Source organism: Schistocerca gregaria, chromosome 1, assembly GCF_023897955.1.
Source record: "Schistocerca gregaria isolate iqSchGreg1 chromosome 1, iqSchGreg1.2, whole genome shotgun sequence".
NCBI classification, from domain to species: domain Eukaryota; kingdom Metazoa; phylum Arthropoda; class Insecta; order Orthoptera; family Acrididae; genus Schistocerca; species Schistocerca gregaria.
The window spans coordinates 809574485-809601134 of record NC_064920.1 but is presented as its reverse complement, the minus strand read 5'-3'; the positions used below and the strand labels follow the sequence as shown (position 1 = coordinate 809601134).

The following is a 26650-nucleotide window of genomic DNA, read 5'->3' as shown; positions in this document are numbered from 1 at the left end:
AAATTCAGAAGAGTCGAAATGCCCGTGAGGCCTATTTTACTCAGGTGACATTTAGTAACTAGCTTGCATTCGAGATTACTGACAATGAGATTTGACCATCACATTCTACTGTTGACTGCTTATCAACCGGTAACACGATACTCCCCGTCTCCTTTTATAGTGAAGGTTCCTCTCTCGTGACATCTAGTGGTAAATTCCGCATTACTTTAGGGTGTGCGGATACTTCGAACAGATAGTGTATTTTAATTATTTACTGTTAGTTGGAATTTGTAACTCATTATAACGACACATAGAAATGTCTGAAGGAAGGGAAATGTAATAGGGTTTCACTACACTTTGTGTAAACCAAAACTTAAGTTAAGTCATTCCATACACAAACCAGGGAGTCAAAGTGAGTGGGGTTATGAAATCACATAAGCTCACTCATATATAGACAAAGAAACTGGCATATCTCGATACATTAATATGATGCTGGGAGACTACGGTTCTTGTACGAAACAGAATGCTTACAAAATCCTTACACGACTAATTTTTGCTGGGACGCTTCAGTCTAGGACGCGAGGTGGTCCTCCCAATGAGGGCGTTGATGAGATGTTAAGCGCTAACCTGTCTTCCTGCGAAGATCCTGTTGGAGGAATCCCGTTGTTACAGCGTACGGACAGTGGAATTTTGTCTTGTTAGTTTAAAGGATGACAGAAAGTGAGCACAGAGTGAGTCGTCTTACGCGAGAAGATAGGCGAAAGAAAAGGACAGCTTGAAACCCCGTTCCTCTGTCTCAGACCACCAATAGCTTACTGCTGTATGCTCTATATCCATAGTTCCAACTTTGAGTGATTCACCACAATCACTACTCCTTTTTCCGCATGAATTTTGTTGCAGTAAATTCCTTGCAGTATCAGAATTCGTAATAGGTACTTCCAAGTAAGCTTGTACTGCGTTATGGCGAGTTACATGCAGTGCCCACAGATTTTGATACATTATGTAACATATAATAAATAAAAGCTTCACAAGATCAGTGCTAAGCAGATTAAACCTAGGGATTTCATAAACCGCTGTTCGGTAAAACCATGTATCAAGTCGTAAAGTCAAGATAAGACTTCAATGTTACTATCAGAGAATGTAAAACAAAGAATAGGGTTTGCAGACTAATTTGCAAACGAGTTAGCGGTCAAAAACATAGTCACAGGTATGGAAATGACGCGATATTAACAATATTCTATACAGTAAATGTATATTACGCTCTCCCGTCCTTACACAGAAATTCTAGGTGAACTTTCAGAAAGATATCGTCGATAAATATTCTCCACATAGTCCAAAGGAGTACCTTCAGGTAATTTAGAGAGCCAATAGAATGTAGACTTATGCTTGTCACGATTTCTTGCTAATTTTAAGTTGCATATATAACCACAGTGAAAGTAATTTGCTGCAACTGTCCCTCAATTTTCCCAGTTTTGCTAGTCGAAGTTGTTGTTTGTGTAATTTCCTAAGTCTTCCGTTTGACTTCTATTGAACATTATGTCTAAAATTGGTGAAAATTCCTCTGGATTCTTCTAATAACATTCTACTTTCGTCGAACTCTGTATCTAGAAAAAAAAAACCTTACGCGAGCACATATCATACGTTGTTCGTATACCTTAGGTTCCTTTCTCGTAAGGGATAGCACCCGCTTATGAGAGGGAAGTTGGTGCAGGTGACTTACGAGGAGGGAAGGACCCAACAGTTCTTTATGGTTGGTTTCTGGGAGTGGCAGGATGAAGTCGACGTCCAGACGCCACGAATATGGGTACAGAGGAGTTAGCATGCTGGCAGTGTGTGGCCGCTGCCTGGTGCCGGGATGCTGCCCCGTAAATCAGCAGAGAACGGCCGACCTCTCCCTACAAGGCTCGCTGCACGGACGTGCCCAGGGAAACTGCACACCTTCGCCTATGTCCCTATCGCATCTCACATGGCACCGCGCGGAGCTCTCACTTGGGTTAACCTCGATACTAGCTGTCTCGAGGAAACTACTTCCACTTTCGCCGGCGTTAGAATTCTGTATAGTGAACCGACTCTGTTCCCAGACGCACTTGGGGTCACGCAGCTAAGTGCCTTGAGAAACTTCCCTGAATCTGAAACTCGGGGCAAAGGCTACTTGCTACCATACCGCAAGCGTTGGGCGTGTCAACAGTTCTAGTCACGAAGTGAGACGAGCGACTTCTGACGTATCTGTACGTCGAGTGACTAATCTTTCTGCGTAATCGGTACATATTGAAAAATGGATAAAAGAAGCACAAGAACACAGGACATTCATAAGACCTCCATCGTACCTGTCATTACCTACGGCAATCGTTCTTTGAGGATAGCAGAGAAGGGACGACCGGAAGTTGTATTACTGAATGGAATCATTGGAAGGTAAAGTATTGATGACTTTAGAAACTCGATCTGCTGCTTCTCCTTAAAGTTCCTCCTTAGTTGTTTCTGTGAACCAGTCTCCCCCGAAAGAATAACTCCATATCAGAAATGAGGATATGGGTCTTCCTCTGTAGGGTTCAGAGATAAGTATCCGAAACGTAAGTGAATTACCTTTTAGCACTTCGTAACTCAGTCCGAATTTTTAGTAGGGAATTTATATTACGCACATTAAATGTTGTATGAGAGACAGCAGGAGGTGCGGCCATTGCTAGAACTGGGATTTCTTATGTGTGCTATCAAACAGCAGCAGGACTCAAACCAGGGAGGACGATTTCTACTTAATCTTGGCTTATGATTCAAAGCGAGGCTGGAGATTCATATTAAGAAAAATTCACAAGTAAAGAGGTGTACTAGATAAGACTGAATCTATCTATAAAATGATGCATTTGCCTTCCGAAGGATAACTACGTTACTTATTCGCGAGGTGACGTGGATTTTGGTTGGTTATTCGACTAGAAGGGAACAAGGAAAAATGAGACATGTAATTATAGACTTCAGTTTTCCTAACGGTCATAATACGAAAACGTATATGATTTATTCTACGTGGTCTCAGTCGGTTTTGTCCCTCATTATTTTCAAATGAGATAGGTCTCCATAAGATCTTTAGCGATCGAGTATGAAGACTTGTAATCAATTAAAGAAACAATACCGCGTAGCTGACTGAGTCAATTTGCTGCATAAATGCAAAAAGTGCGAACAGGCACACTACATTGCTATATCTTGTTACGTATCTTTCTGTATTTGAAAAGCTGTTCTTGAGTCAAAGTTTCGGTTGATGGAAAGGGAGAGATTCGGGCTATACCCCATTTTCAGTTGTAATATATATTTCAGTCTTCAGCAACTACAACGTTAGAACACGGACATCAGTTTCTTTGCAGCCGATGGTCTTTGCAAAAGTAACAGGTCTGTTTAGTTACCACAATTAGCAAGTTGTACTTTTACGATGTACTATTGGTTAGGTGTACTTACTTTCTACTCCCCTTGTTGTTCTTCCGATTTGCGCGTTGGGAGATGAGACACAAACACTTTAACTTTTCTCTTGCAAAAAAAAAAAAAAAAAAAAAAAAAAAAAAAAATCGCAGTATCAGCCTTGTTTGCGACTGACATCTTTGTTTACAACAGAAAATTATATCTCTGGCCAAAGTTATATTTTACTTACATGGTTTGAAAATAACATTTCTAGTATAATCTTTCTGTATGACTAAAAAAAGGCTAAACTGAATATTATAAAAAATATGTAATACATTTTTTATAAAAGAATAAATATTTATTGTTTTTAACAGTTTCAATTTTTTTCTTTGTATTCGTGCAGGAGCTTAAAACAGAAACAGTAATTTCAGATCCTGCAAGTAAAATAGACATCCCATCACAGCTATAATTTTCCAACGTAAACAAAGATGTCAATCCCAAACATGGCGGACACTGCACTGATTTTGTGTAAAATACAGTAGGAAATATGTATACCTAACCAGTAATACGTTGTAAATATACAACTCGGGAAGTGTAGTAACCAAACAGAATTGTTAATCTTGCACAGAACAGCTGCAGCATCCAAACTGCTGTCCATGTTTTAACTATTTGCTGAAGATTCAATTATGTATTGCCCCAATTGAAGATTGGTTAAAGCTCGATATAAAAATAATGGGATGCAAAAATACTTGAAAAGTTCCTGGTTGCTGTATTTATTAAAATACCATAGTCCACAGCCACGGAGCTAAACGACAAGTAAAATGGATGAATTGATGGGGGGAGTTTCAGAAGACGAGTCTTTCACTGGGGAAGAAATAATTTAACTTTAAAGTAGCGTATAAGAATAAATATTTGTTTTTGAGAGTGCCTGAAAGCGGCCAGCCACAGAATCGGTCGTCGATCCTCTGCATATCTTCATGAATTTCTGACGTTGGAACCTCACTGTAGACAAGAAAAACGTGCTCAGCCTCCTGAAACTTCCGACGCTCCCGTTACGGTGTGTTTCATTCTTCAGCAGTTGTGCTGAAGTTAAGTATTATTTACCTTGTGAGACCTTAGTTCCTCACGCCATACACAATGTTAAAGTAACTTACGGGAATTTAGCTGGATGACGTCGTCGTCTACGTATCTGGGGGGAGGGGGGGGGGGGATGCAGGATTCAGAGTTAGCTGCTGTGAAACCTGCGTGTTATTCATATACGCAGACGATACTTTCGTTTTTGATCTCATGGCAGTGAGAATTTCAGCGACTTTTTAGAACGCCTGAATTCGATCCAACCGAATGTTTGTTTCACGATGGAGGTGGAAAAGGATGGGTGTCGTTCCTTCCTTGATGTGTTGATCAGGAGGGAAGATTGTCGAATTGCCCTATCTCCACTAACCTAAGAAAATGGCGGGAAAGGAAAGTCACTTGGGCTACCTCCACTAACCTAAGTCATCAGACTGCCACCTTTTCCTAGGAACTGGCGGGAAGTTTGAATTTTGGAGGAAAGATAGGTCTAAATCTACATGTACGTGATTACTCTGCAATTCACAATAAAGTGCCTGGCAGAGGGTTCAGTGAACCACCTTCAAGCTGTCTCTATATTGTTCCACTCTCGAACGGCGCGCGAGAAAAACGAGCACTTAAATTTTTCTGTGCATGCCCTGATTTCTCTTATTCCATAGTGATCATCATTTCTCCCTATGTACGTGGGTGCCAACAGAATTTTTTCGCAATCGGAGCAGAAAACTGATGACTGAAATTTCATGAAACGACCCCGCCGCAACGAAAAGCGCCTGCCTTTGTTTTAACAACTGCCACTCCAATTCACGTATCATATCTGTGACACTATCTCCCCTATTTCGCGATAATACAAAACGAGTTGCCCTTCTTTGTACTTCATCGATGTCATCCGTTAGTCTCACTTGATGCGGATCCCACACCGCACAGCAGTACTCCAGAATAGGGCGGACAAGCGTGGTGTAAGCAGTCTCTTTAGTTTTTTAAGCATTTATCATGCCAGTAAAGAGCTAGTTGTGTTTCACAAGAACGTTGTTTTCTAAATCCATGTTTCTTCGAGTAATTCATAATGTTCGAACACAATATATATTCCAGAATCCTGCTGCATATCGACGTTAATAATATGGGCCCGTAATTTAGCGGATTACTCCTACTACCTTTCTTGAATATTGATACGACTTGTGCAACTTTCCAGGCTGTGGGCACGGACCTTTCGTTGATCGAGCGGTTGTGCATGATCGTTAAGTATGGAACTATCGCATCAGCATACTCTGGAAGGAACCTAATTTGTGTACTGTCTGGAGTAGAAGACTTGTTTTTATTAAATAATTTAAGCTGCCTCACTACTACGAGCATATCTACTTCTAAGTTACTCATGTTCTTGATTCGGATTTTGGAATATTTACTTCGTCTTCTCTGGTGAAGGAAACTTGGAAGGCCGTGTTCAGTAACTCTACCTTAGCAGCACTGTCATTGTCATTATTTCCATTGCTGTCGGGCAGAGAAGGCATTGATTGTGCCTAGCCGCTATCATACTTTACATACGACAGAATATCTTTGGATTTTCTGCCAAGTTTCGAGACAACGTTTTGTATGTGTTTTTGTTGTTTCTTTGGTTCTCTCTCTCTCTCTCTCTCTCTCTCTCTCTCTCTCTCTCTCTCTCTCTCTCTGTGCGTGTGCGTGTGTCAGTGCTTACTTGCTAAGAAATGCGCACTATTTTTTACATGTTTGTAAGTTTTACAGTGTGTAAATACATTCTTTAGGAACAGGATTTTGATTTCCCCACATAATTTCCATCCCTCTCAACTGGCCTTACGCCATCTTGGAACCAGCGCCTGTATACCCGCACCGTAAAATTCTGGACCAACCTGGCAGCGTGCACTAGGGAGTCATCATCATCAAACCTTGTTCCACGAAGAGATGATAGACATATGGAGCCAGATCTGGACTGTAAGGCGGGAGTTTCGGTGCTTTTTTTTTTTTCCTTCTTCTTCTTCTTCTTCTTCTTCTTCTTCTTCTTCTTCTTTTTTGTAAGCCACTGTCAACATCTTGGGAACCCACCTGACACAAACCTTTTTTAACGCCAACACTTTCAGTATTCTGCAAAGACTTCCTTCGCCTATCCCAACGTACCGCGACAATTCGCTCACTGTGATGCGCCTGTCAGCAGCCACCAATTCGTTAACTCTCTGCACATTGTCTGGAGTGTGTGCAGTACGAGGCATGCCGCTGTGAGGACAATCCTCAATATTGCCGAGCCCGCTTTTATCACGTAACCTGCTTGCCCACCGGCTAACTGTACTGCGATCGACAGCAGCATTTCCATACACCTTTTTCAACCTCTTGTGGATGTTTCCCACTGTCTCGTTTTCACAGCACACGAATTCTATGACAGCACGTTGCTTCTGATGAACGTCAAGTGTAGGAGCCATCTTGAAGACATGCTGTGACGGCGCCACTCACGGGAACAGGTTGAACTAAGTATGAAAACACGCGGGGAGGATGTATCTACACACTGTAAAACTTTCACACATGCAGAATGAAAACTGTATTTCTACACAAAATAGTATGCATTTCTTTTGGAGTGACCCTTGTAGCAACGTGTACTGCTGTTTAAATACCCGCGGTTCTCAACGTCGTTAGCCGGCAGCATTCCTGTAAGTTATTTGAATATTTTTTTCACTTACACGATCTTCTTGGCTTCAGTTTGTTTCATTCTCATTGTAAGGAAGTTTAAATCTAAGAATCTCGCAGTAACAGCAGGTGCGCCGAGTCAAGTGCGTCAACTGACAGAAATCTGGAAAATAATTACGAAGTACTGTATGTTCAACGACGCAACCGCCAGTTCTTGGCACGCAGTGTTGTGCAGAAATACCAGGAAAGAGGTGGCTAGCGCAGAGAGAGAGAGAGAGAGCGCGAGCAGCCTCGGCCGCCTTGGGGAGTGAGTGAGGTGTTGCCGAGAGGGCAGGGCGGCTGGAGAGAGGCGCTGGGCGTGTCCGCGGGCAGGGGTCGCGGTCGTGCCGGCCTCGCCCCGGCCAGCGCTCGCTGGCTCAGCCGCATTTCTATCCCGCCAGCCACTGGGCGGACGCTCACTGCTCTGCCGGTTACCTCGGCCAGGCCCCTTCTCCATTCCCGGCAAACCGCTTCATTACTGCCGTACTGTCCCCAATTCGTGTGGCGTTGTAGTTCACAGGAAGCCCTGCCAAAAATTACACGAAATATACACTTCTGGATATTGAAATAAGAACACCGTGAATTCAGTGTCCCAGGAAGGGGAAACTTTATTGACACATTCCTGGGGTCAGGTACATCACATGATCACACTGACAGAACCACAGGCACATAGACACAGGCAACAGAGCATGCACAATGTCGGCACTAGTACAGTGAATATCCACCTTTCGCAGCAATGCAGGCTGCTATTCTCCCATGGAGACGAACGTAGAGATGCTGGATGTAGTCCTGTGGAACGGCTTGCCATGCCATTTCCACCTGGCGCCTCAGTTGGACCAGCGTTCGTGCTGGACGTGCAGACCGCGTGAGACGACGCTTCATCCAGTCCCAAACATGCTCAATGGGGGACAGATCCGGAGATCTTGCTGGCCAGGGTAGTTGACTTACACCTTCTAGAGCACGTCGAGTGGCACGGGATACATGCGGACGTGGATTGTCCTGTTGGAACAGCAAGTTCCCTTGCCGGTCTAGGAATGGTAGAACGATGGGTTCGATGACGGTTTGGATGTACCGTGCACTATTCAGTGTCCCCTCGACGATCACCAGAGGTGTACGGCCAGTGTAGGAGATCGCTCCCCACACCATGATGCCGGGTGTTGGCCCTGTGTGCCTCGGTCGTATGCAGTGCTGATTGTGGCGCTCACCTGCACGGCGCCAAACACGCATACGACCATCATTGGCACCAAGGCAGAAGCGACTCTGATCGCTGAAGACGACACGTCTCCATTCGTCCCTCCATTCACGCCTGTCGCGACACCACTGGAGGCGGGCTGCACGATGTTGGGGCGTGAGCGGAAGACGGCCTAACGGTGTGCGGGACCGTAGCCCAGCTTCATGGAGACGGTAGCGAATGGTCCTCGCCGATACCCCAGGAGCAACAGTATCCCTAATTTGCCGGGAAGTGGCGGTGCGGTCACCTACGGCACTGCGTAGGATCCTACGGTCTTGGCGTGCATCCATGCGACGCTGCGGTCCGGTCCCAGGTCGACGGGCACGTGCACCTTACGCCGACCACTGGCGACAACATCGATGTACTGTGGAGACCTCACGCCCCACGTGTTGAGCAATTCGGCGGTACGTCCACCCAGCCTCCCGCATGCCCACTATACGCCCTCGCTCAAAGTCCGTCAACTGCACATACGGTTCACGTCCACGCTGTCGCAGCATGCTACCAGTATTAAAGACTGCGATGGAGCTCCGTATGCCACGGCAAACTGGCTGACACTGACGGCGGCGGTGCACAAATGCTGCGCAGCTAGCGCCATTCGACGGCCAACACTGCGGTTCCTGGTGTGTCCGCTGTGCCGTGCGTGTGATCATTGCTTGTACAGCCCTGTCGCAGTGTCCGGAGCAAGTATGGTGGGTCTGACACACCGGTGTCAATGTGTTCTTTTTTCCATTTCCAGGAGTGTACATTTGAAGAGCCAAAGAAACTGGTAGAGCTGCCTAATATGGCGTAGGGGCCCCGCGAGCATGCGGAAGTGCCACAAGACAACGTGGCATGAACTCGAATAATGTCTGAGGTAGTGCTTGAAGGAATTGACACCATGAATCCTGCAGTGCTGTCCATAAATCCGTAAGGATACTAGGGGGTAGACATCTCTTCTGAACAGCACGTTGCGCAAGGCATCCCAGATATGCTCAATAATGCTGATGTCTGGGCAGTCTGGTGGCCGTGTGGTTCTAGGCGCTACAGTCTGGAACCGCGTGATCGCTGCGGCCTCGGACACGGATGTGTGTGATGTCCTTAGGTTAGTTAGGTTTAAGTAGTTATAAGTTCCAGGGGACTGACGACCTTAGAATTTAAGTCACATAGTGCTCAGAGCCTTTTGAACCATTTGAAACTCAGAAGTGTGTTCCTGGAGCCATTGTCCAGCAATTCCGGCCGTGTGGGGTGTCGCTTTGTCCTGCTGGAATTGCCAAGGTCCGTGGGAATGCACACTGGACATGAGTGGATACAGATCATACAGAATCCTTATGTGTCACCTGTCAGAGTCGTATCTAGACGTATCATATCACACTAACTGGACATGCCCCGCACCATTACATAGCCTCCACCAGATTGAACAGCCTCTGCCGTCATCCAGGATCCATGGATTCAGGAGGTTGTCTCCACACCCGTTCGCGTCCCTCGGCTATATACAAATCTGAAACGAGACTCACCCGACCAGGCAAAATCTTTCCAGTCATCAAACGTCTTTTGTCTGTGTTGACGGGCCCAGGCGAGGCGTGAAGCTTTGTGTCGTGCAGTCATCAAGGGTACACAAGTGGGCTTTTGGCTCCGAAAGACCATATCGATGATGTTTCCTTGAGTGGTTCGCACGCTGACACTTGTTGATGGTCCCGCATTGAAATCTGCAGTAATTTGCGGCAGGGTTGCACTTCTGTCACGTCGAACGATTGTCTTCAGTCGTCGTTGGTCCCGTTCTTGCACGATCTTTTTCCGGCCGCAGCGATGTCGGAGATTTGATGTTTTAACGGAATCCTGATATTTACGGTACACTCGTGAAATGGTCGTACGGAAAAATCCCCACTTAATTGCTACCTCGTAGATGCTGTGTCCCATCGCTCACTTAAGTCTTGATAACTTGCCATTGTAGCAGCACTAACCGAGCTGACAACTGCGTCAGACACTTGTCTCATATACGCGTTGTCGACGGCAGCGCCGTGTTCTGCCTGTTTACAGATCTGTGTATTAGATTACATATGCCTATACGAGTTTATTTGGTGATTCAGTGTGTATTTGCAGTTGCGAATATGGACACCGAAAATTTGTGGCTGACCAGGATTCGAACCCTGTTTCGCGCTTATCTACATCTACATGACTACTCTGCAATTCACATTTAAGTGCTTGGCAGAGGGTTCATCGAACCACAATCATACTATCTCTCTACTATTCCACTCCCGAACAGCGAGCGGGAAAAACGAACACCTAAACCTTTCTGTTCGAGCTCTGATTTCTCTTATTTTATTTTGATGATCATTCCTACCTATGTAGGTTGGGCTCAACAAAATATTTTCGCATTCGGAAGAGAAAGTTGGTGACTGAAATTTCGTAAAAAGCTCTCGCCGCGACGAAAAACGTCTATGCTGTAATGACTTCCATCCCAACTCGTGTATCATATCTGCCACACTCTCTCCCCTATAACGCGATAATACAAAACGAGCTGCCCTTCTTTGCACCCTCTCGATGTCCTCCGTCAATCCCACCTGGTAAGGATCCCACACCGCGCAGCAATATTCTAACAGAGGACGAACGAGTGTAGTGTAAGCTGTCTCTTTAGTGGACTTGTTGCATCTTCTAAGTGTCCTGCCAATGAAACGCAACCTTTGGCTCGCCTTCCCGACAATATTATCTATGTGGTCCTTCCAACTGAAGTTGTTCGTAATTTTAACACCCAGGTACTTAGTTGAATTGACAGCCTTGATAATTGTACTATTTATCGAGTAATCGAATTCCAACGGATTTCTTTTGGAACTCATGTGGATCATCTCACACTTTTCGTTATTTAGCGTCAACTGCCACCTGCCACACCACACAGCAATCTTTTCTAAATCGCTTTGCAACTGATACTGGTCTTCGGATGACCTTACTAGACGGTAAATTACAGCATCATCTGCGAACAACCTAAGAGAACTGCTCAGATTGTCACCCAGGTCATTTATATAGATCAGGAACAGTAGAGGTCCCAGGACGCTTCCCTGGGGAACACCTGATATCACTTCAGTTTTACTCGATGATTTGCCGTCTATTACTACGAACTGCGACCTCCCTGACAGGAAATCACGAATCCAGTCGCACAACTGAGACGATATCCCATAGGCCCGCAGCTTGATTAGAAGTCGCTTGTGAGGAACGGTGTCAAAAGCTTTCCGGAAATCTAGAAATACGGTATCAACTTGAGATCCCCTGTCGATAGCGGCCATTACTTCGTGCGAATAAAGAGCTAGCTGCGTTGCACAAGAACGATGTTTTCTGAAGCCATGCTGATTACGTGTCAATAGATCGTTCCCTTCGAGGTGATTCATAATGTTTGAATACAGTATATGCTCCAAAACCCTACTGCAAACCGACGTCAATGATATAGGTCTGTAGTTAAATGGATTACTCCTACTACCCTTCTTGAACACTGGTGCGACCTGCGCAATTTTCCAATCTGTAGGTACAGATCTATCGGTGAGCGAGCGGTTGTATATGAGTGCTAAGTAGGGAGCTATAGTATCAGCGTAATCTGAAAGGAACCTAATCGGTATACAATCTGGACCTGAAGACTTGCCCGTATCAAGCGATTTGAGTTGCTTCGCAACCCCTAAGGTATCTACTTCTAAGAAACTCATGCTAGCAGATGTTCGTGTTTCAAATTCTGGAATATTCCATTCGTCTTCCCTGGTGAAGGAATTTCGGAAAACTGCGTTCAATAACTCCGCTTTAGCGGCGCAGTCGTCGATAACAGTACCATCGGCACTGCGCAGCGAAGGTATTGACTGCGTCTTGCCGCTTGTGTACTTTTCATACGACCAGAATTTCTTCGGATTTTCTACCAAATTTCGAGACAATGTTTCGTTGTGGAACCTATTAAAGGCATCTCGTATCGAAGTACGTGCCAAATTTCGCGCGTCTGTAAATTTTAGCCCATCTTCAGGATTTCGCGTTCTTCTGAACTTCGCATGCTTTTTCCGTTGCCTATGCAACAGCGTTCGGACCTTTTTTGTGTACCACGGGGGATCCGTTCCATCTCTTACCAATTTATGAGGTATGAATATCTCAATTGCTGTTGCTACTATATCTTTGAATTTGAGCCACATCTCGTCTACATTCGCATAGTCAGTTCGGAAGGAATGGAAATTGTCTTTTAGGAAGGCTTCTAGTGGCACTTTATCCGCTTTTTTAAATAAAATTATTTTGCGTTTGTTTCTGATGGATTTGGAAGAAATGGTATTGAGCCTAGCTACAATGACCTACGGTTGCTTTTACATTTTATTGTGATGTTAGACCATATTCTCAGGAACTCTTTAATTTTGCGTAAAGGTACGCCGTAGGGAGTAAAAGGATTTATTTCTTTTTGGTGTCAAGAAATTCACCCCCAAGTATTTTTGATACATCGTGTAATAAATTCTCCAAGGTAGCACCTAGTCTATAGCAAATCATTAAATATAGCTTTCATTTCAAGAGTAGAACGAAAATTTGTAGTAGGAAGTGAACGTTATCACTATTTTATAAAATGACTCACTCGGAAACGTCTTTCACCTCAAATTTAAGATATGCCTTTGGTCATCCAAGTGAAATTTTTCATCTTGCGTTGTCATCGTGATAACATAGAACGTTTTATCTCTAGAAGTTACCTTGTCATTGGTGCTCAAGAAAAACCATAAAGTGAATGGATGAGGCTATTGGAGTGTGAGAAAATTGCGACCTCCACTGGATGAAACAGACGACCACACAGTTTGCTGGCTATCAGCAGCAACCGACCATGCCACTTGTGTTAGTGGCGTATGCGTCACCCGCTCTCTCAAGGCCCCGGAGTAATAGCAGAAGGATGCTCTCATCGACGAACCCGCCCACACGGCGACATTCACACGCCTTCTTTTGCTGTCCTCCTCCTCCTCCTCCGACGTTAAAGCTTCAGCTCGTGTTTATTTTACCGCCTGGGTCAGAGTGGAGTCAGCTATTAGGCGTAGATTCAGCAGACGTAAAAAGTATGCGAGTTGTTGCAGCGCGGTGTGACGTCACGCCCTGTCAAGCACCCATTGCCAACCGCGCCTGATCGCCAAGTGCGCGCCACAAGGCAGTGGGAACAGCAACGTCCCTTTCTGGCTGCACCAGGCTCCTCTTACACTGATAAGCACATTAATATCACATTCACCCGATTTCGGCCTGAACAGTCTATTTGGAGGAGCTACTCGATCGTAGATAAGAAATTTCTCCTTGCGTTTTCATGTACCTATACGCTGTTGTCAACAGCTCAGGCTAAGTATTTCCTTTACTCATAAAAAAATACTGAAGTGTTGGGAAATTGTACACTACTGGCCATGAAAATAGCTACACCACGAAGATGACGAGCTGCAGACCCGAAATTCAACCGACAGGAAGAAGATGCTGCGATATGCAAATGATTAGCTTTTCAGAGCATTCACACAAGGTTGGCACCGGTGGCGACACCTACAACGTGCTGACACGAGGAATGTTTCCAACCGATTTCTCATACACAAACAGCCGTTGACCGGCGTTGCCTGGTGAAACGTTCTTGTGATGCCTCGTGCAAGGAGGTGCGGTTTATTGTATCGCATTGCTGCTCGCGTTGGTCAAGATCCATAATATGGAATCAGTGGGTTCAGGAGAGTGATACGAAACGCCGTGCTGGATCCCAAAGGCCTCGTATCACTAGCAGTCGAGATGAAAGGCATCTTATCCGCATAGCTGTAACGGATCGAGCAGCCACGTCTCGATCCCTGAGTCAACAGATGGGGACGTTTGGAAGACGACAACCATCTGTACGAACAGTTCGACGTTTGCAGCGGCATGGACTATCAGCTCGGAGACCATGGCTGCGGTTACCCTTGACGCTGCATCACACAAGAGCGCCTGCGATGGTGTACTGAACGACGAACCTGGGTGCACGAATGGCAAAACGTCATTTTTTCGGATTAATCCAGGTTCTGTTTACAGCATCATGATGGTCGCATCCGTGTTTGGCGACTTCGCGGTGAACGCATATCGGAGAAGTGTATTCGTCATTCCCATACTGGCCTATCACCCGGCGTGATGGTATGGGGTGCCACTGGTTACACGTCTCGGTCACTTCTTGTTCGCATTGACGGCATTTTGAACAGTGGACGTTACATTGCAGATGTGTTACGACCCGTGGTTCTACCCTTCATTCGATCCCTGCGAAACCCTACATTTCAGCAGGATATTGCAGGTCCTGTACGGGTCTTACTGGATACGGAAAATGTTCGACTGCTGCCCTGGCCAGCACATTTTCCAGATCTCTCACCAACTGAAAACGTCTGGTCAATGGTGGCCGAGCAACTGGCTCGTCACAATACACCAGTCACTACTCTTGATGAACTGTGGTATCGTGTTGAAGCTACATGTGCAGCTGTACCTGTACACGCCATCCAAGCTCTGTTTGACTCAATGCCCAGGCGTAACAAGGCCGTTATTACGACCAGAGGTGGTTGTTCTGGCTACTGATTTCTCAGGATGTGTGCACCCAAATGTGCTGAAAATGTAATCACATGTCAGTTCTAGTATAATATATTTGTCCAATGAATACCCGTTATATGAATTTCTTCTTGGTATAGCAATTTTAATGACCAGTAGCGTATATACTGATAGAGATACGATACTGCATCTGATTGTTCAAATGGCTCTGAGCACTATGGGTCATCAGTCCCCTAGAACTTAGAACTAATTAAACCTAACTAACCTAAGGATGTCACACACATCCATGCCCGAGGCAGGATACGAACCTGCGACCGTAGTGGTCGCGCGGTTCCAGACTGAAGCGTCTAGAACCGCTCGGCCACGCCGGCCGGCAAACAAACGAGAGAGAAACTGAAAACTAGTTGATGGGAACTGTTCCATGGAGTCAAACCAATCGCCGTTCAGCACCTTCTCCCAGGTGCCACGCGTCGAGTGCAACGACAGGCAAATAAAGCGTCTAATCCGCAGTGTGCGGAATGTGTTGTTCAGGCCGTGTCATGATTTTGGCCGACTAATTCAGGTTACCGTGAACATGAATCACGGCGTTGAAACCAATATTCTCGGTGAAGAAGCGTTACCCATCTTGTACATCTTCACGGTGGGTACCCTGTGACACTCAAGTCTTCCAGTGTTAATAGCCGTGTTCACAAGGCTGTACACCAATGTTCCTGGCTTGACGAACGCTTGGCCACCGTATCGCATTTCTACTAACCCGCTAAATTATTATTGTTGTTGTTGTTGTTGTGGTGGTGGTGGTGGTGGTGGTGGTCTTCAGTCCTGAGACTGGTTTGAAGCAGCTCTCCATGCTACTCTATCATGTGCAAGCTTCATCTCCCAGTACCTACTTCAGCCTACATCCTTGTGAATCTGCTTAGTGTATACATCTCTTGGTCTCCCTCTACGATTTTTACCCTTGTGCCACAAGTTCCTATTCTCCCCATTTCTATTCAATACCTTCTCATTAGTTATGAGATCTACCCATCTAATCTTCAGCATTCTCCTGTAGCACCACATTTCGAAAGCTTCTATTCTCTTCTTGTCCAAACTAGTTATCGTCCATGTTTCACTTCCATACATGGCTACACTCCATACAAATACCTTCAGAAATGACTTCTTGACACTCAAATCTATACTCAATGTTAACAAATTTCTCTTCTTCAGAAACGCTTTCCTTGCCATTGCCAGTCTACATTTTATATCCTCTCTACTTCGACCATCATCAGTCATTTTGCTCCCCAAATAGCAAAACTCCTTCATTACTTTAATTGTCTCATTTCCTAATCTAATTCGCTCAGCATGACCCGACTTAATTCGACTACATTCCATTATCCTCGTTTTGCTTTTGTTGATGTTCATCTTACATCCTCCTCTCAAAACACCGTCCATTCCGTTCAGCTGCTCTTCCAGGTCCTTCCCTGTCTGACAGAATAACAATGGCATCGGCGAACATCAAAGTTTTTATTTCTTCTCCATGGATTTTAATACCTACTCCGAATTTTTCTTTTGTTTCCTTTCCTGCTTGCTCAATATACAGATTGAACAACATCGGGGATAAGCTACAACCCTGTCTCTTTTCCCAACCACTGCTTCCCTTTCATGCCCCTCGACTCTAATAACTGCCATCTGGTTTCTGTACAAATTGTAAATAGCCTTTCGCTCCCTATTGCCACCTTCAGAATTTGAAAGAGAGTATTCCAGTCAAAATTGTCAAAATCTTTCTCTAAGTGTACAAATGCTAGAAACGGAGGTTTGCCTTCCTTAATCTTTCTTCTAAGATAAGTCGTAGGCTCAGTATTGCCTCACGTTTTCCAATTACCCCATCTTAGTTCCACAGAAAAGGTATTGGAATAATGGATGAAATATAGCAATCAAGATCCTCGCAATTTGGTAAGTCTACCGCGGGATCTAAGTATCAAAAGATTCGTTTCAGCAGGACGCAGCGTACCTGAAGAAACTTGTGGACTCTTCCTCCTCACCGAATGAAGGCAGTTATCCAAAACTATACGCTCTGTGAGACGGTCTTGGCGCCCGATGTGCATGTAATAGACACGACTGGTGTCCCAGTGATCGTAATGAAACGTGCCGGTGTTTAGCACGGTTCCCGCACTGCCGGTGCTGAGCCGAGCACCGCTTCTCGGCGGCGTGTAGCGGTCGGCCGCTCGGCTGCTGCCTGCCGCCTGCTGGCTGCTGTGGCGTCGGCCGCAGATGGGGCCGGCAGATAGCCGCGGCTTTCCCCCCGTGACCCCGCCCTCGGCCTGCCGCCTCCACACGCCTACCCGCCTCGGACACGCCGGAGCCGCTCACCGCTGCCACCGCCCGGCGCACCTGACAGCCTCCCGTACAGCGTTCTACCTACTCCAAAATACGCGACGTTTCTAGAATTACGTCCCTCTTCAGGATGTAAGATCACATCTTTCTGTTCATCACACCTGCTGCATCCAGAGTCTGTTACAGTTTGCATCTTCCCCTCTGTTGCTCCCTGACCTGATGGCTCTGCGGCTAGGAATCGTTAAAAACCTTTATCATCATGGGGAAACAGACTTCAAGCCAATAATTTGGCAGTAGTGTTAGTCCTCTATGTTAGGCCTTCAATGCGAGAAATTTTAACGATGGATTACGTGGCGGAGACCTTGATTGTAGAAGTCTGTGTTTTGGCTGTTCAGGAAACGTTCCACCTCGAAAATACCTCGTCGTCGTTCTGAAAATACCGGGTGATCAAAAAGTCAGTAGAAACTTGAAAACTTAATAAACCACGGAATAATGTAGATAGAGCGGTAAAAATTGACACACATGCTTGGCATAACATGGGGTTTTATTAGAACAAAAAAAATCACAAAGTGTTGCACTGGACAGCAAAACTCAGTGACTGCGCATGACAATTGTGTATAAAAGGAGCTGTCATGAGAGAGAGAATCAGATGCGCCAGCAGTCGCAGCATGTTGACGTTACCTGAAAAGGTGCTTTTAGCGAAGCTGTATTATCAGCATGAGGGATCTGCAAGTTCAGCGTTACGATCATATCGCCATAGGAAGGGGATTCGAACGGGGAAAGGTCCGTTCACAGATGCAGCTGTGGCGAAAATGATTTCGAAGTTCGAAGCCACGGGTTGTTTAGACGATAGACCCCGTAGTGGCCGACCGAGCACAAGGTGTAATGCTGCTGAGACAGTTCAGGAATACCTGTAAATGGAGACGGTAGCGGGTTCGTCTATTCACAGGGAAATCAGCGCTCCTGCAGTCGTACGTCGCACCGGCAATCCATACACTACTGTTTGGTTGACACTTAGGCGTACCCTCCGATGCTATCCGTACAAAATCCATCGGCATCATGAGCTGTTACCTGGCGATTTAGTGAAGCGGAAAGCATTTGCGGTGTGGGCGTTTCAAAAGATGGCAAATGATGACGATTGATAGAGCAATGTGTTGTGGACCGACGAAGCTCATTTCACGCTCCAAGCGTCTGTCAACGGGCTACCGAAAATCCTAGAACTGTCGTGGAAACTCCATTGCTCGACGAGAAAGTCACGGTATGGGTTGGATTTACCACATCTACCATTATCGGCCGTTTTTTCTTAGAGGAAATGCGTGATTCTGGTTTTGTAACTGCTACCGTGAGGGGGTGAGATGTACGCCGATATGTTACAGAATCGCATCATCTACAGCCTGGCTGATAAACAATTGCTGAAACGTACCATGTGTATGCAGGATGGCGCTCCACCCTATATTGCTAGACGCGTGGAAGATCTCTTGCGCGCGTCGTTCGGTGATGATCGTGTGCTCAGCAACTTTAGTCATGCATGGCCTCCCATGTCCCCAGACCTCAGTCCGTGCGATCATTGGCTTTCGGGTTACCTGGTTTTCATCTCTAGGGTTGCTGAAATAAATCATCCGACACCAATGCCTCACCATAACTCCGGACATGCTTTACAGTGCTGTTCACAACATTATTCCTCGACTACAGATATTGTTGAGGAATGATGGTGGACATATTGAGCATTTCCTGTAAAGAACATTATCTTTGCTTTGTCTTACTTTGTTATGCTAATTATTACTATTCTGATCAGATGAAGCGCCATCTGTCGGACATTTTTTAACTTTTGTATGTTTTGGCTCTAATAAAAACCCATGTCATTCCAAGCATGTGTGTCAATTTTTACCTCTCTGTCTACATTATTCCGTGACTTATTCAGTTTTCAAATTTATACTGACCTTTTGATCACCCACTACTTGCTATGCAATGGTTTCTTCAGCCGAAGCAAGAGGAGGAAGTCACTGCTTGCCGTGTCAGGAAAATGGTAGCCAAAAGGCGTCGCTTGTGTGATACTGTCCCGTGGAGAATACGCCAGGGATATGTCGTGGAGCACAAACACCCCCTTGGACAGATTTGTACGACGCTCCGTCTTGATAGCCGTCCGTAATCTCTTCAGGACATTTCGGTAGTACACTCCTGTGACTGCCTCCAAAAGAGCTTAATGTGATAGTACCACACTATGGCAGTCCCTACACACTCTCTGTATCACCTTGTTGTCCACAGCTCGTGGTCTAGCGGCTAGTGTTGCTGCCTCTGTATCACGGCGCCCTAGGATTGGTTCCCGGCCGGGTTGGGGATTTTCTCTGCCCGGGGACTGTGTGTCTGTGTTGCCCTCATCATTTCTTCATCATTATTCGTGATAGTGGCTAGATTAGGCGTGTAAAAAAATTGGCCAGTGTAAAAATTGGAACTTTGTACGGGCGCTGATGACAGCGCAGTTGAGCGCCCACAACCCCACCACCACCACCACCACCACCACCACCACCACCACCACCTTGTCCTATGATGGTTGCGTTTTCGCCTTATTCGGCGTTGGTGAATCCACAAGTTTGTACTGGTTGCTTTCCTCCTTCGCGCTGGCGTCATAGTGCTACATAGATATCTCGCCCATGGTGACCAGGCGGCTAAAGAATTCTGGATTGTCCTGACACAGCTGCAACATTCCCGCTGCTGCCTCATTTCTGTGGTGTGAGGAAACCCGGAACTGGACGGGCAGTGTCCATGTCGTCCAAGAAGTTGAAAACTCATTTTCACTTTTCCCACTATCACATCGATTGTGATACGCCGTTCTTGGAGTACCAGGGTCTCCAGTTCTCTTCAGATTCCTGGCTTTGAACAGAGAGATGGCCTGCCACGTTATTCTTTTTCATTGGGGCTTGTTTCATCACACTGCAAACGACTGAGGCATGTAACCGCTGTGTGACGTGATGGTGCTTTGTTGCTATACACTTCTACCAACTCAGCATGCACTGTTGTTCCCCTTCAAATGCAGAAAACAAATAACCGCACGAAAGCTGCATCTAACAAGACTTCCGACCACCACCAACTCCGCTTTATAAATGAACTCTCGCAGTTTTCTTATGATTCTTCCAGTGGCGAGCTGCACCATTGTTGCTTGAGAATTTTATTATATACAAAGCAAAAATCTTAGCATTGTTTTGAATTAAAACCACTTTATTTGACTAAATATAATTTTGTACACGATTAGCTAGACTTTCGCAACTTGTAGGGCAATAACTTTTATTTGGTTTGAGCCACGTCTGGAATTAGTTTCGCGATCTTTGGTCAAAAATAACCAACTGTCAGGACTTGTCATAGGGGGTTTTCCACACCAATTGGGTGAACGTTGGGTTAGTTTCTCATTGCCCCATGATTTTCAATGTAGAAAATGTTTTCTTTCGACTTTAGTGGCTGTGAGCTGCACTACAGTGGTACGGGAATTTTATTGGGCACAAAGACTGCAAAAAAGAGCTGATTCCGTAATGTTATTTTTTCGAGGTGATAATTACTAATTCGACTACGCCTCGCGCTTCTGGATGTTCTAGCGCAGGCGACCACCCTGTCCGTATTTCTGAAGAAGCACTCTGTTTCTGTTATAGCCATATATTGAACTCTTGACACCCTGCTGGATTATAATGTTCCAAATACCTCTACTTGTTCTCCCGTGCGATTTTCTCACCGCCTGTGTTTCATTGCGACACAATATAGAACACAGAAACTCACTCTTTTTGTAAATTATTTCACAACTGCCTGCTGATGTTCAGCAGGAGCAGAGCAATCTGCTTCTCTAAGACTGCCTTGATACATGTACTTCGTTTCACTTTGCTTCCTACGTAGTATCACAGAAGTTCTTGCTCTGCTTTCTATGCTATTTCTTTTGACAGTGCTAATTACTTTTGCCATTTTTTAATCCTAAAGAACACTCCTTCCTAGAAAGCGTGTCATTGCACTTGACAATTATCGTGGCTATTATCTCCATGTAGCGCTTGATTCCTCCGTAAAACGGATGGCATTTTCTTTTCTTTGAGACGAGAATCATGCGGCTGATTGATTCTGCACAACTTCCTTCTGAGTGCGGCATGGATGCTGGCCTGCGTCGCTATACCCAAGTCGTAAAGATGAAATATCTATTTTGAACAAAGTTTGTCTGCGCAAAGCTTCCCACCCGGCTCTGAAAGCTTTGTCCCAGTCTTTTGACTGGCGTGTCAGACAGTGGGTTTCGGCTAGTAACCATCATCCCACTATAAAAGTTCTTATATTAGAAACCTTTCCAGTACGCCGCGTCTCGCAGCTCTCAAATATTGGGAAAGGCATTTTAGGAGGTGCTACTTTCTGCGTGACTAGCCACGCATTTTGTATTTAGGAAATGCTTCGTGTAGACAGTTATATTTGTCGTCACACTTAAGTGTATCTCAGCTCTTCATTATCCAGCATGATGTGATCCACGTGGCAACGATATTTTATATACTATGGAAGATTTGTTCTCTTAGAACTACAATGTATGCCGCGCTGCCTTACGCATCGTAGGTGCTATCGTAATTTGGAAATTTGTGATAAAGTCTTATGGGACCAAACTGCTGAGGTCATCGGCCCCTAAGCTTACACAGTATTTAATCTAACTTAAACAAACTTATACTAAGGAAAACACACACACACACACACACACACACACACACACACACACACACACACACACTCGCGCGTGCGGGTGAGGACTCTCCGACTGGGGAAGCCATACTATCGTAATTATGCCGCATGTGTAATGACGTAAGTAGAACTGTCCATTCCAAACATACCCTAAATATAAAATACGTGTCTTGTAGTAAAAATTGGCAAAGTCCGAAACCAGCCACCCAGTAAATAAATATAAGCTTTTCTGTTAAATATTTAAAAATTTCTTCCCTTCAGTTTATATATTGTCATGACATGTCTTACGAATATGGCAATATTATTAATATATCCTCATCAGACTCTCTGAACGTCAAAAGAACTAACAGGTATGTTTTCTCAACGGATGGAGTGTGATGATGTGAAACCGCAGTTGTAAGTGTGTAATTGATGCGGCTGTATTAAAAACATTGTCCCACTGAATTGTAAATAATATGAACTGAACAGAGTAGAAGTTCATATTCTGTGAAGAGACTACCAAACGAAATCAGTAGTGGTAATAAAGGAGGACATCTAAACTGTGTGGGATTTCATGAAATAAACAACAGCGATCCGAGGTTTTGCGAAGAGGAAGTAATGTGCAGATATATTGTGGAAGGGGGCAGGGAGATGCCAGTGTCTTATTACTGAGGCAAAAGCCAATCTATCTGTAGCAACAATGTTAATACTATGACGTAATGTAGTTCAGACACTTAGTCCTCGTGTGAAATGGTAATTACGTTCCCTTTCGTGGGCCGATACTGTGAAAAGGTCCCTTTGTAGAGATCTGAATTGTGTTTTATCCCAGGCACGTGGATATTTTCTGCAGGAGCGTTATGCCGTGATAGCGTTAGTTGAAAACGGTTTTAAAACTGAGTGTTGTGATTTAGATATGGTAAGTTTTGCGTTTTGGCAGTAATAACTTTTTTTTACAGTTTAATACTCATACTTCTAAACAATTATTCAGATAATCCTGTATTCGGAAATTCTGATATCACAAGGGACCAGTAAAGGTTTCTACAGGAGACTGTTCACCGTGTATAATTTCTAGCTATGTGATTGGACCTTCAGAGTTTTCAGAATGCAGTCACGTCATAACATTAGTGTGGGGGTTGTTACCTTGTCTCATTAAATGGTTATGTAAGCAAAAGAACTAATGATCATACAAAGTTGATCGACGGTAAAGCAGGTGCCAGACTGAGATTCATTGGAAGAATCCTAAGGAAATGCAATCCGAAAACAAAGGAAGTAGGTTACAGTACGCTTGTTCGCCCACTGCTTGAATACTGCTCGGCAGTGTGGGATCCGCACCAGATAGGGTTGATAGAAGAGATGGAGAAGATCCAACGGAGAGCAACGAGCTTCGTTACAGGATCATTTAGTAATCGAGGAAGCGTTACGGAGATGATAAACTCCAGTGGAAGACTCTGCAGGAGAGACACTCAGTAGCTCGGTAAGGGCTTTTGTTAAAAGTTTCGAGAACATACCTTCACCGAAGAGTCAAGCAGTATATTGCTCCCTCCTACGTATATCTCGCGAAGAGACCATGAGGATAAAATCAGAGAGATTAGAGCCCACACAGAAGCATACCGACAATCCTTCTTTCCACGTACAATACGAGGCTGGAATAGAAGGGAGAACCGATAGAGGTACTCAGGGTACCCTCTGCCACACACCGTCAGGTGGCTTGCGGAGTATGGATGTAGATGTAGAATCTCTTTGGTATGTTAGTTTAGAAAGTTGATCGGCGCCTCGCCGCAAATATTTCCTCTCCCTGCCATGATGTAAGTAATTCGCGTAGCGAAATCACTCGATTCACATACCATTGCCACATAGACGGCGGCAGCAGATGTTGTTTTGCAACTTCTCGCAAGAAAATCAGACAGAACGATAGATTTATAAATCGACCCCATGCGCTGCTAAAATAACGACACTATTAGTCAACCTTTGGATTGTAATTTACAACACTTCACCATATTCATTGATTCGTAGGAGTGCCGTGTGTGTGGAACGGACAAAGTGCAGTTTTTCTCCATCTTTGTTCCCATCCCCTCAAAATCTTCACATGTAATTTCTCTACTCCGTATTTCATTGTTCTTTCTTAAATGTTTTCTTGAGACGGCCTTTATTTCTCCGCTTACTCTCATTGTGTACTTAAATTTGTTGTCTCTAAATTGGGAGAGAGAATGCTCGTTCGATGATAAGTGAGCCGCTCCTCCTCGAGCTATGACGTAACCATAGAAAGACATATCTTCACTCGCACAAGCGGTTACAGTTTTCATGAAAGCACGAACAGCCGTTTCTCATTAGTGAGAGCATTGTCCGGCTGCTTGGTCCGTATAACTGTTCCACTAAACAATGGCGCTGTTCTGGGCCTATGCTAATCCCGACACATTCCTTGCGCCCGACTCTTTCTCGGCAGGGAGCCACCGTAGCTGTCGGGCTGCGTCGCTTTCCCTAGTGTAAGCAATTCATTTACGACTGTTTCCGTGACCGGTTCGAGACCCGCTTATGGGAATTATGCCCTCTTTATGGCCTCTCTTAGGCAATATTTCAGTGCCGTATGCGTCCGTGCGCAGCGGGAAACCGCTTCTCCTACGCACACATCATCTTGAGTACCCCTAACCACGTGCACATACGGGCCGAACAGTATTCTGTCGAGGCTGCAATACAGAATCATAAGTTTCTGTAGCGGGCGACTGAGGTGGTGATGTGGGCGGACTGGAATGGGAAAGTGTTTGCGGGCAGCTACGTCTGCAACTATTGTAACAACTTCTGTTCAGTTACAGTTTCGAAAATCGTGATCCACAGTACGTTGAACCCACTGTTATAGTTACCAAGGACTTGAATTGGGATAATGACACAGAAACCTTTGTGCGGAAGGCGAACGAAAGTTTGCGTTCTTGAAGATAAGGATGGAAAAAATGCAGTAAAGAGACTCCCTACGCTATGCTTGTCCATCCTCTGTTAGAGTATTGCTGCGTGGTGTGGGATTCTTATCGGATAGGGCTGACAGTGGACAGTGAAATAATTTAAAGAAGGGATGTTCGCTTTATATTATTACAAAATAGGGAATAGTGTGCCACGTATATGATATGTAATTTGTGGCGGCAGTCAACAAAACAAAGATGCATTTAGCTTAGACGAGGTCTTTTCGACAAATAATAGGTAACTGAGGTAACGTTGTGGCCGAACTGCAATGTTAAAGTGTTTGCGGCCACCTATGTCTGCAACTTTCTCTTCTTAACGAGAAAATATTTTGTTGGCTCCCACCAACAAAAGGAGGAATGGCCATAGTAGTAAGGTAAGAGAAATCAGAGCTTGCACGGAAATGTTCAGGTGTTCATTTTTCCGGCGTCCACCTCGAGCTTGGAACGATCGAGAAATATTCCGAAAGCGTTTCTACGAACCCTCTGCCAAGAAGTTAGGTGAACTGCAAAGCATTCATATAGATGTAGATTTCGTAGTTGCTCATTGTTGGGAAGTTTTCCTTCTCATCTAAATAGTCCCATACGTCACCCCACTGCTAATCATTTCCAGATGTATAGGAAATTGAGAGGTATTTCGTCGTTTTGTTAGGAACAGAGAAATTTTTCTGTACCGCCTCGCATTTCGTCTATGACTCGTTAAAAACAGTTACGTAAATAGTGTAACGCTGCAAGCTAAAATCAACATAGTCACTTGGTTCTATCTCTGCCTCCATGTGGCTTGTACACTTCCATTAATCCGAAAATACATACTTGCTTAAAATATTTTCCAACAGTTGTTAAACTTGTGTTCATCTGATGGAATGATTTTTTTTCTGTCTTTCAGCAAAAGATCTCGTTCTGGTTCGCGACTGGAGGAGCGGGGTTTTGCCTGAGTCGAGCGCTGGCGCTCAAGATGATGCCCGTCGCGAGGTAAGTTCATCCATTACTCAAATATTAGTAATCAAAAACTGCGGAAGACATGTGACTAAGTAATTTACTTAAGGTGTTTAAGTGGTGACATAAATAGCTCCCATTGCCCATCTCAGTGCCAGTAAACTTTTGATACAAATTTTATGTTGTGCGTCCAAACGAAGAGAGACCGGCTGTAATCATTGGTACGACTGATATCGAGATCAGCTTCTACACAGTACAAAGATTGCGTTAATGATGGAAGAGTGCACATGGTAAAATAGTGCTGACGCAAGAAAATTCAAGCACTTAAACGAATAGAATATCAAAAGCATTAGACATACTGTCATTTCGTAACGTCTCATTTCCTGGCCACACCTTTGTGCTAGTCCTGTGGCTGTGGTATTCGTCAGAGACAGTGCGCTGTTCCCCAGTCTAGAGGTGATGGACTTCTTTTTCTACAGTCACCAGAGCTTACACGTTTGCTTGAGAGGATTGTGATTTACCGTGATGGCCAGTATTTTCCGATGCCCTTTGCAAAGAAACTTCAAACGTTTCGCCAGCAATCAGCGATAATAGCAGGAGCAGGAAATGGCCAGCGAAAAGGCTGCATTCTGCTCCTGGTTCTGACTGGACGGAGTGCCTTAAAGTTCAACAATTTTGTGGAGCGTATTGGGAGCTCGTGAAATCTGAGGAGCCACCCGGAAGTCCTCTCGGGATGTAGAACTCGTGTGCCCTCTGTGCGCGGAGCTGACGTTTGCGAAGTGTTTCGGAAGTCAGGGGAAGGTGATCAACTGAGTTATTTCGTGCTGTGCAGGAAATGGAGAGAACACACAGTGCATCGGCTTGGTTTTCGACTGGAGTCATTCCGATTATCTAAGCGTATGTTACCTGTAAGTGAATGTGCACGATAGGCAGAGTTCTTAAGTCGGATCGTAGAGCCAGTAGCTAG

General features: G+C 45.0%; 1 protein-coding gene across 1 annotated transcript in view; it reads left to right on the top strand.

The window, feature by feature from the left end:
- LOC126270700 (fringe glycosyltransferase) overlaps nucleotides 1-26650 on the top strand; it is a 570474-nt gene that overhangs the window by 492574 nt on the left and 51250 nt on the right. The window contains exon 7 of the mRNA XM_049974091.1: nucleotides 25634-25719. Coding sequence (XP_049830048.1) covers nucleotides 25634-25719 — 86 coding nt within the window. The remainder of the gene's footprint in view (nucleotides 1-25633; nucleotides 25720-26650) is intronic.